This window comes from Orycteropus afer, unplaced genomic scaffold, assembly GCF_000298275.1.
Source record: "Orycteropus afer afer isolate SDZICR_OR568_19922 unplaced genomic scaffold, OryAfe1.0 scaffold00132, whole genome shotgun sequence".
Classification (NCBI taxonomy): Eukaryota; Metazoa; Chordata; class Mammalia; order Tubulidentata; family Orycteropodidae; genus Orycteropus; species Orycteropus afer.
In genome coordinates, this window is record NW_006921719.1 from 7,850,250 (window position 1) to 7,861,563 (window position 11,314).

The 11,314-nt window shown below is 45.6% G+C and overlaps 1 protein-coding gene across 1 annotated transcript in view; it reads right to left on the bottom strand.

Annotated features, from left to right (window-relative positions):
• Positions 1–11,314, bottom strand: part of SEMA4B (semaphorin 4B) — a 41,191-nt gene that overhangs the window by 24,977 nt on the left and 4,900 nt on the right. Inside the window, exons 2-3 of the mRNA XM_042781559.1 lie at positions 1,437–1,721; positions 1,082–1,213 (exon numbers count right to left, since the gene is read on the bottom strand). Coding sequence (XP_042637493.1) covers positions 1,082–1,213; positions 1,437–1,721 — 417 coding nt within the window. The remainder of the gene's footprint in view (positions 1–1,081; positions 1,214–1,436; positions 1,722–11,314) is intronic.

Genomic DNA, 11,314 nt, shown 5'->3' on the forward strand with positions numbered 1-11,314 from the left:
GCAGGGTGTGCGGGAGTGAAGGGGTGAGCAGAAGCTGTGCTTAACACATACAATAACAAACAGCTAACACTTGTTGAGCAGTTTCCATGTACCAAGCCCTGTCCTAAGGACTTTTAAAACATAATCCTCACAATACTTGAAGTAGGTGTTACTATTATCTCTATTTTACAGATGATGAAATCAAGACCAAGAAAAGTTAAGTAACATGCTCAAGGTCACATGGTTACTAAGTGGCAGAAGCAGGATTTGAACCCAGGCCATCTTCTCACTACCATCCTACAATGTTTGAGATAGGGTTACTGAGAGCCACTAGTGCCCTGCCATAATTTAACTGCTTATTCTGCTACTCTTTCCTTTTGTAAATAGGATACTTTCAAGGGTGGGGATACTATAAGAAGAAGGAAGTCTGGTATGGTTTCAGTCTGTAACCTCTAATTTATATATTCTTTATTCTAATTCATATAGTATGACAACCAACAAGTTAAAGGGATTAGAGAAACAAACTGTGTTGGGCACCTATACAAATTATGCCTACACAATTCACCTAGTTTAATTAAATCCCAAATAGCCCTGCAAAGTACCTATGGCTGTGCCCATTTTGCAGATGAGGAAGCAGGGGCTCAAGGAGAAGAAACTTGTCCAGAAGTAGAAACGGACTTGGAACCCAGCTCCCTCTGATTCCAAAGCCTGAGGGGACAGGGAGGAGTTGGAGAAGGAATTAGATGAAAAGGGGACAGGGAGAATGTATTGGAGGGCTGGAAAGGGAGGGGGCTAGAGAAGTTGATGTGAGCATCAGGCAAGAGCCCGGGCCAAAGTGGCTGGTACTCCCGGTAACTCCGAAGAGGGGTCCTTCTCAGGGCCTGGGAATCTTGGTGCCCAGAGCTGCCCCTAGTTCCAATACAGGGTCAGGATTGGGGGTCTCTGCATGTTGGGCTTGGGGCTGGGTCGGCTAGCCATAGGTGGAAGGGAGGGGAGCGAGGATCCAGCGCCAACCCTGCCGCCCCTCCCGGGCCCTGCTGCGACTTGCCGGGAATACCAGAACCCTAGTGTTTATGGGACAGTAGGCACAGCCCCCTCCAACCTGCGCCGCCTTCGGGGGCGGCACCGCAGCGGACTCTGGTCAGCATCAAAGACAAACAGATGGGCAGGCGGCCCGGCGGGTGGCCAGCATCCGGCAGCCCCGCCACCGCCAAAAGGGCGCCCTCCTCAGGGGCTGCAGAACCAACGAGAGACCCCTCCCTGCTTAGAAAGAGAAAGGAAGGGGCTGGTGGCCCCACAGCTCTCTCTTCTTCTCTCTCTCCTCTCAGCGTTCTGAAAAGGGGAGGGGTCCTAATGAACCTCAGGCCCCCTTTCTGTCTCCTTTGTCACAGCAACCTCCGACCACCCCTCCCCCAGACCCGGCCGGCGCCCCCCCGCGGGGTCGCTCCGTCACTCACCCTGCGGCAAACTGATCCGGGGAGTGAGCGCCCGTGTCGAAGGCGTTGGTAACAGCAGCAGTAGTAGTGCCTGCAGCAGCAACCGTGGCTGCTGGATCTGTAACTCGCCCAGTCGGGTGGGCGGCCAGCTCCCCTTGTTCATCGCGGCGCGCCGAACTCGGTCGGCTTTGAACGCAGCTGTCCTCCGGCTTCGGCTCAGGTTGCTCAACTGGGTCCTCGCAGGCGGCGGCCCCGCCCCGAAGTCCGGCCCCTGTACCGCCCCGCTGGCCCCGCCTGCCTCGGGACCTAGGGGTAGGAGGGTGGGAAATGGAATCACGTGGGCTACAGCAATCCCAGGCCCCCTAGGCTCGGGAAGGACACTACGCTTTCCTCGCCAAGCGCTGGTCCCGCGGCCCAGCTCGGCTGCAGCTTGCCGCAAATGCAGTAGAGGGAGGGGCGGGAGGAGGAAGTTGGGCGTTAGTCCTGCCTCTCCAAGCCCGGCTCCTGGCCCAACCGCCCCTTCCCCCTTCCTTCTTTGTAGACGCTGGAAGGGCGAGGAGCGCCAACTTGGTGCACCCAGCTCAGTGTGTGCCTGCAGGGACCAAATCCGGGGATCAGTAGCCAACAAGACTGCCCCCGAGCTCGGGGGAGAGAAGAAAACAGACTATCAGTTTCCGCCCCTCCCTGCCGCCTCCTCTCAGACCCTCCCACGGTCTCCCGAAGGAGGACTCCTTACTATGCCTCTGGAACCCTCTGTTCGCACGTTCATTTGGGGACACGCGTGTGCCTCTCCACTGTGCGCCACGTGAGGATCGGGTCTTGTTCTTTTATGTCCTCCCAAGATCCTGGCATCCACTTGTGCAAGACTAAATGAACTCGGCCCAGCTCGTGCTGACACGGGGGCTAGTTGCTTCTGAGTATAATTTCTGCACAGGTCAGTCCACCTCAGGAATTTGGCTGGGCATCTGCTACAGGCTCAGCACTTAGTCTAGGTACCCTGGGGGGACATCTGTGCTTAGAGTTTGGTGGGCATGATGCCAACCATCCAGTGAGATGGGCAAGATTCCCTACATGGGATAACAGGATTGATTTAATGGTACTGCCAAGGAGGGAAGACTCTTCAGGACCTGCAGGTGGCCAGCCAAGGAAAGGCCTCCCCAAGGCTAGAGTAGAATCCCAGAGGATTCCACTTCCACAGGGTGAGGTTCACCCACCCCCATTCTCCTGACTCAGCTGAGACCAGGGATTTCATACTGCTGACTGAACCGTTTAGTGGGTCCTGAAATCAATTTAGTGATTCCAGACCCCCCCAACCCCCCAAAACAGTGCACCATCTACAGCCTTCCACATCTCATTTAATGAAAAGTCCATCCTTAAACTGCTCAGGCTAAAAACCTTGACTCCTCTCTTTCTGTAACCCTCACACACTATCAAACCTACAATCTGACCACTTACCTTGCTCTTTCTTCTGGTTACTGCAAGGGCCTCCTAACTGGTCTCCCTGCTTCCTCTCTTGCTCCCCTACAATCTATGTTCAACACGGTAGTCAGAGTTAGTCTTTTAAAACAAATGTCAGGTTGGGCACTCCTCTGCTCAAAATCCTCTAAAAGTTCACTCAAAATAAGAGCCAAAGATCTTGTAGTGGTCTACTCCAAACTTATTGCTGGCAAGTCAGTGCTGACTCCTAGCAACCCTGTAAGACATAGTAGAACTGCCCTATAGGGTTTCCAAGGCTGTAAATCTTACAGAAGCAGACTGACACATTGTTCTCCCATGGTGGAGTGGCTGGTGCGTTCAAACCACCAACCTTTCAGTTAGCAGCTGAGCACATAACCACTGAGCCACCAGGGCTCTTTACAGTGGTCTACAAGGCTCTGTATTAACTCTCCCCTATCTCAAACCTCCATGACTCTCCCTCTCGCTCACTCCACTCAGCACATTTACAATAGCTTGAACATACCAAGTACTTCTCTTGTTTTAGGATTCTGCACTAACTTTTTTCTGCCTAGAACACTTCCACCAAATATCCAAATGACAGAGTCCCTCACATCCTTCAAATCTTTGCTCAAGTATCACCTTCTTTAAGAATCTGAACTTCTCCTAATAGTCTCCTTACCTTGAGAGTTTTTTTTTTTTCAACACACTCATCCCCTTCTAATATACTAAATGATTTTTTTTATTTATTGAGTTTTCTCTTTATTGTCTGCCTTCTTCCCCCTCCAAAAATGTTGACTCAGGACAGGGATTTTTGTTGGATGGGTTTGTTAACTAACATATCGCAACACTCTAGAACACTGCCTGGCATATGGTAGGCCCTTAGTACTGGCTGAATGGATGAATAAAAGCAGCCTAAGAGTCACAGAACACTGTAGGTTCACGTCAACTAACAAGAGCTGGGTCTCTTTTACATCAATTTTGGCCAGATAAAGAGTTTCCCCAAACCTGAAAATATGAACTTAACTTTCTCAACCTAAGCACAGGGCTACGTTTTTATCTCTTTAAAATCTATTGGTTTGGGCCCAGATTTCTTCCCATTGAGGTCATTGTGACTATTGATCGTATTACCATACATTTGGCTTTCCTTCACAGTTTTGAACTATACGAAATTTGATAAGCATTCTTTATCCCTTTATTCAAGAAATTATTAAAAATATCGGGTGAACAACCATTGTGGAAAGCAGTATGGCAATTCCTCCGAAAGTTGGAATTAGAAATACCATTTGACCCAGCTATTCCATTACTAGGTATATACCCTAAAGAAGTGAGAGCCATGACAAGAACAGATATATGCACACCCATGTTCATCGCAGCACTATTTACAATAGCCAAAAGATAGAAACAACCTAGGTGTCTATCAGCTGAGGAATGGATAACCAAACTATGGTACATACACACAATGGAATATTATGCATCCCTAAAGAATAAGGTAGAATCTGCAAAACACCGCATAACGTGGATGAACTTGGAGGACATTATGCTCAGTGAAATAAGTCAATCATAAAAGGACAAATATTGTATTAGTCCATTGTTGTGAAAGTTAAGGAAAGGTTTATCTATTGAAGGAAATTTTCTTTGTTGGTTACCAGGGCTGGGAGGGGAGGGGAGGGAACGCTGTTAGATAGATAGAGATAAGTATTGATTTGGGTGAAGAGAAGGGCAATGTACCTAATGTGAGTGACCAATATGGCAGCATTGAGGAAGAGAAAAACATAGAGAGGTACATGGGAGGTACAGACAACAAATATGAACCCTTTTGCATGTACAGTACTGTGTTGTCAGTGAAGGCAAACATGGGTATATGGATGGATAGATGGGTGGACAGGCTAAACAATTAGGTATGTTTATGAAATGGGGAGTGTATCCAAGTACATATATAGGGTTGGCAGACAATGGTCCTACAAGTTTATGTGAATGATCAGAATTCCCAGGTGTGTAGTAGAGCTGACAAGAGGCAAGGTTGTGGTCACTGCTTGGTCACAGACAGCTACCCAGAGAGACTGAGTAGTTGAACCTGTGGGCTTGGGACCATAGTCGCAGGGGTCATCAAGCTCAATTGGCATAACATACTACACAAAACATTGTTCCACCTCCTGCCTTGGCAAGTAGCGACTGGATCTTAAAAGCTAGCAAGCTGCCATCTAGATGCAACTATGGGTCTCTCCTCATCCAGAACAAAGAAGAATGAAGAAAACCAAAATTCATGGAAACAATTAGTCCTAGTGACTGATACACCATCTGATCTGCAGCCTATATGACTATGAGACCAGAAGAACTAGATGGTGCCCGGCTACCACTGTCTTCCACTTGAAAGGGGATCTAGTAGGAGATCCTTGATAGAGAGGGAAAACAATGTGGAACAAAACTCAAAATCATTGGAGGGAAAAAAAAGGGGGGACCAAGTTTGCTGGTTCAATAGAGCCGGATGGAACCACTGAGACTATGGCCCCTAGCTGCCCTTTGGGTCTGGAATCGAACGCACACCTGTGGTTTCCAGTCAAACAAAAGACAGGGATATGAGTTGAACATTTACCTCAAGTAGATATACTCCTTGGAGAGAACAATCATGGGAGAAAGAAGAGCTGCTTATGCACAGGGAGACAGCTCAGGGAGCAGGAGTCCATGGAGGGATGGACACTGGGAAGAGGTAACTGTGGGGAGGAAGTGGGAGGGGAGCTGTTGCATTGTGGTAAACTGTGGTCAATGTCACGAGACAAACTGTATATGAACTGCTGTATGGAAAGTGAATTTGCTCTGTAAACCTTCACCCAAATCACAATAAAATCACAATATAAATAAATAAATAAATAAATAAAAATTTAAAAAAAGAAAACATGAACAGTTTACTGAACCTCTCCAAACTTCCCTTTTTTTTTTTTTGATTTGTTAAATGAGGACAATAAAAAGATTCATCTTGTAAAAAAAAAAATATATATATATATATCGGGTGAGCAGAAACTAGCACCTAGAGCTTGGTGTCTAAATACTCCTGTTCAGTAAAAGGAACCAGGACTCATTAGGAAATGGCAGAGAAAGTACAAGGTAAGCCTGGACATTTTATTGGAACAGAAAACATGGACGTGATCAAAGACTAACGGGGGTCATGTCAAAAGGACATAGGATCCAGTTTAATGGCCAAACTTGGGACCATTTGAGCACCAAAAAGAGAAATGAAGTAATGGATTGTAATGCATCAAATTAAAAACAACCCATTAGTTCATAGTGAAAATTAAAGAGAAAGAGCAGGGGAGAGGAGAGAGTCTTTCTTTATAGATATATGCTGGTTAATAAATGAAGAAGAAATGATAGAATTAGAAAATCACCATTTTGTAACCCATTGTGCAATATATAGATTCAAGCAAGCATCATCAATGGAAGTTTAAACCATTAGGAAGAAGACTGTCAGGAAACTAGGTATTAACAACAGCTCAGTCTCACTCCACAGATGACTAATTAAAGAGGAGAAAATGTATCTCTATGAGAGAGAGCTGGTAGCCACCATCTTAACAAAGTAATCAAAAGTAGTATCACCAGTAATGGGACAATATGACATCATTTACCTCCTGATGTGATGCAATAAGAAGTACATAACACCATCACCTTTGAAGCACTCTTGTCAAAAGTGATTAACTGAGATCTAATAATTAGGACACAATCAGACACATCCAGAAGGAGAAGCATTCAACAAGACCACTAGCCTGGACTCTTTAAAGAAGTTAATGTGGCAAAAGGCAAAAAAGACAGGGGGACTATTCTAAAGTAGTAGACTAAAAACACATAATATCAAATGCAATGTGTGAACTTTTTGTATTGATTCCTGCCCCCCATCACCACATAAAAGTCTATAGAATAGACTGATATTAGAAAATATTACAGTATTATTGTTAATTGTCTTAGATGTGATGATGCTATTGTTGTAGGGGAATGTCCTTGTCATTAGGAGATGCCTGCTGAATATTTTAGGAATGAAGTATCGTGATGTCTGCAACTTAACTGTGGTTCAGTAAAACCAAATACATATTTAAAAAACAAGTATATGTGTGTGTTTTAGTGAGCGAGGGGGTATAAGCATGACTGTAGCAAAATTTTAATAATTGGTCAATATAGGTAAAGAGTTAAAACCAAAACCAAACTCACTGCCATCAAGTTGATTCCAACTCATAGCAACTCCCTTTGGGTTTCCGAGGTGGTAAATCTTTACGGAAGTAGATTGCCCCGTCTTCCTTCCACAGTGTGGCTGCTGGGTTTCAACCACCAACCTTCTGTTTAGCAGTCAAATGCCTTAGGCACTATGCCACCAGAGCTCCTTAGGTGAAGAGTTGGGGGTGATGGTGGTTATTATACTATTCTTTCTTCATTTGGGAAAAGAAATATTGGGTTGGACAGGGGCAAAAACAGAGCCCAATGGCATCGCACTGGAGACCTCTGCCAAGGCTAAAGCCAATCGATATCCTTTATAGCCTCAGCAGTTAGCTATGTGTGCTCCTAACTGTACTATTCAGCCCACCTTTCTCCACATTATCCATTGTATTATGAAAATATTTGCAGTAAATTTTGTTGAAATCAAGATATGCACTACAGCATTTCCTTCTTTTATCTTCTGCTCACTGCTCTCACCTAGAACAGTGGCACATGTTCAATTACTATTTGTTCTGTGCATGGATCACTCTATCAGGTAGCTCCTAAAAAGGCAGTGAGGTTGGTTTGGCCTAGTCTCTTGGCAACACCTGGTTGCCACAACTGTTGTATACATCCCTGAGGAGAAAAAAAAGGGGCTGAGGCACCCTTGCTTGGTGGTTAATTATATCCTCCTCACTGCTGCTCAAATGCTTCATGTATGTGCTAAGCCAACTGGGCAGCAAATCCTTTAAGAGTAGTGACAGGCTTTCTGCTTCCAAACCCCCATCACCTAACTTGGCATTCCAACAGGGACTCCAATGGACTGACAAAATGAGGGACCTGTTAACCCGGAGAAGAGTACTCCAATCCACACCAAACAAGGCAGCCTCCACCCTGTGGGTCCCACTATCTTCCTTTAGTGTGCTAATTTGTTCTCCCTAGACTGAGAGAGAAAAGAAAAAAAAAAAAAAAGGAAGAAAGAAAGAAACAGGAGGAGGACTGACAGAAAAAAAATCTCATTTGAGCTAACTTCCTGTGGACTAAATGGTGGTTCCCAAGCCAACGAGGTCTCCGTCATCCCTTTGCCACTCTTGGACGTAGGCAAGTCTTTCTCAGCCAGAATGTTGGTGCTTAAAAAGAGCTCAGGGGGTGGCTTGGAAAGTACATGAAAAGAGATGAAGAGAAAAGCAACAATTCCTCTGTGCCCCCAGCCAGCAAGATGAAGTCATCATACAGTCTAGCCTCTTTCTTCATCCACACTCACAGCCCTTGCCCTTCCTACCATCATTACCCTCCTCCCTTTTCTCTGTGAGATTCTTTCTCTCACGTTGTTGGGTGCCGTCGAGTTGACTCCAACTCATAGTGACTGTATGTGAGAGAGTAGAACTGCCCAAAGGAGGTTTCTTTATAGAAGCGGATTGCCAGGTTTTTCTCTTGCAGAGACAGCTGGGTGGGTTCAAACCGCCAGCCTTTCAGTTAGCAGCTAAGCGCTTAACCACTGTACCACCAGGGTCCTTCTCTCAGATGCACACACACACATATATGTTATAAGAAAGACAACAACAAAAGAATGAGAGGTAAAAAGTGAATAGGAATACATTACACACAAGCCAAAACAAAATTACTCTAGGGAGATAGAAGTCAGACTAGTGGGCTAAGCCTCACAGCCAGATAAGGAAACTTAGAGATGATGGGAATAGAAAATTCTATATCTTGATCTGGGTGTAGGTTACCCAAGTGCACATAAGTGCTAAAATTTATCCAGTTGTACATATCAGATTTGTACATTTTATATGTATAAATATACATTATACCTGTTTATCATGAAAAAAAGACACTGAAAGGCAAAAAAATAAAATCACACTTATAAAACTAGCTGGAAGAAGACAAAGTAAAAAATGAGAGGAACTATAGAAGAAGGAATGGAGCTCTGGTGGCATAGTACCTAAGGCATTTGACTGGTAACTAGAAAGTTGGTGGTTCAAACCCACCAGCCACTCCACGAAGGAAGACTGGGCAATCTACTTCCATAAAGATTTACCACCTCAGAAACCCAGTGGGGTCACTATAGGTTGGAGTTGACTCTATGGCAGTGAATTTGGTTTTTTCTTTAATAGAAGAGGGAGAGAATTAGCCCAAGAGATGGCATACCATGTGATCCTCAGCCTATACAACTATGAGGCTGGAAGAACTAGATGGTGCCCAGCTACCACTGTCAACCACTTGTGGAGGGGGGGGATCTATGTAGGAGATCCTGGAGAGAGAGGGAGAATAATGTGGAACAAAACTCAAAATCATAAAAAAAAAAAAAAAAAGGACTAGGTTTGCTGGTCTGAGAGAACCTGGTAAAACCCCTGAGACTATGGGCCCTAGCTGCCCTTTAGGTCTGGAATTGAACCCACTCCCATGGCTTCCAGATGATCAAAAGACAGGCATATGAGCTGAATATTTACATTATGCAGATATACTCCTTGGAGAGATGAATCATGGGAGAATAGAAGGGCTATGTATGCACAGAGAGACAGCTCAGGGGGCATGAGTGCATGGGAGGGAAGGACACAGGGAAAAGCTAACTATGGGGTATGAGGAGGAAGTGGGAAGAGAGCTGTTGCACTGTGGACAATTGCAGTCAATGTCATGAGACAAAGTGTATATTAACTGCTATATGGAAAATGAATTTGCTCTTTCACCCAAATCACAATAGAAATTTTAAAAATGAAGAAGAGGGAGAGAGGATGAACTTGGAGGACATTATGCTGAGCGAAATAAGTCAGTCACAAAAGGACAAATATTGTATTAGTCCGTTATTGTGAAAGTTAAGGAAAGGTTTATCTATTGGAGGACATTTTCTTTGTTGGTTACCAGGGGTGGGAGGGAAGGGGAGGGAATGCTGTTAGATAGATAGAGATAAATATTGATTTGGGTGAAGAGAAGGGCAATGTACCAAATGTGAGTGACCAATATGGCAGCATTGAGGATGAGAAAGACAGAGAGAGTTACATGGGCAGTACAAACAACAAATATGAACCCCTTTGCAAATACAATACTGAGTTGTCAATGAAAGCAAACATGGGTATAGGGACGGATAGATGGGTGAACAAGCTAAACAATTATGTATGTCTAAATGGAGAGTGTATCCAAGATCATGTACAGGGTTGGCAGACAATGGGCCTCTCAGGGTGCAGAAGAGTATGAAGGGATGGACACTGGTAGGAGGTAACTATGGGGAGGAAGTGGGAGGGGAGCTGCTGCATTGTAAATTTTGGTCAATGACATGAGACAAAGTATATGTGAACTGCTGTATGAAAAGTGAATTTACTCTGTTAATCTTCACCCAAATCCTAATAAAAAATAAATAAATAAATAGATAAATAAATAAATAAAAGAAGAGGGAGAGAATGAAGAGAAAGAAGAAAGGTGACAAAAAAAGAGAAAGCAAAGCTAAAAACATACAGCAATTAGACATGTAGGTCCCACTGCCTCCCTCATCCTGCTCAGAACAAAAGAAAGGCAAGGAACAAAGGCACAGGACAAGTAGTAGTGAAGTCCTTGGCCCAGGCTACAGTCAGCCTCTTAAGCAATCAATACTCATTAATCATCCATAGGTATAGCCTCTGCCCAGGTGCCAGTAGGCCAGGTCACTGAGTATGGATGGCCCCTGTTAGGTGGGCCCACAGCCTGGCCTGTCTGCTCTAATTCCCCATCAGGAGGATCTGGTTCTCAGGCTCCCACAATTCTATCCCTGGAGTTGTTGCTTTGTTTGCTTGCTGTGGGAGATGGGTCGCCTGCCCAACCCTCCCAGCAACCCCAGTAGAGCTTGAACCCAAAGGTCCCACTCACCCCCTCTTGGGGTAGGACTCGAGCTCCTCCTCGCCCCTGGGTCTGACTGGCAGGCTGCCCAGCAAGGCCTCGCAGACATGCACTGGCTGCAGCCCAGCACTCCAGGATTTGGCCCCCTGCCACCATCCCCTCATAGTCCCTAGCCCTCCTCTCAGGCTTATGCCACCCTGCAGCTGCAGCTCCTCACCCTGTCCTGGCTGGGCAAGCTGCTGGGGTGTCTTCTCCCAAGGGGTTGGGCAGCAGCTCAGCTGCAGCATCAATACATTTTGACAAGGGAGAGACACCAGCTGGCACACCCAGTGTATGATTTTAAATCAGCCAATGGCTGCCAGGTGCTGGGGGCTGGGTGCTTCCTTGGGGCAGTGCCCTCTATAACGAGGCCATTCACCCAGGGTCAGCACTCATACTGCCTGAAATCCTCACAGGCAGCTTTTTTTTTTTTT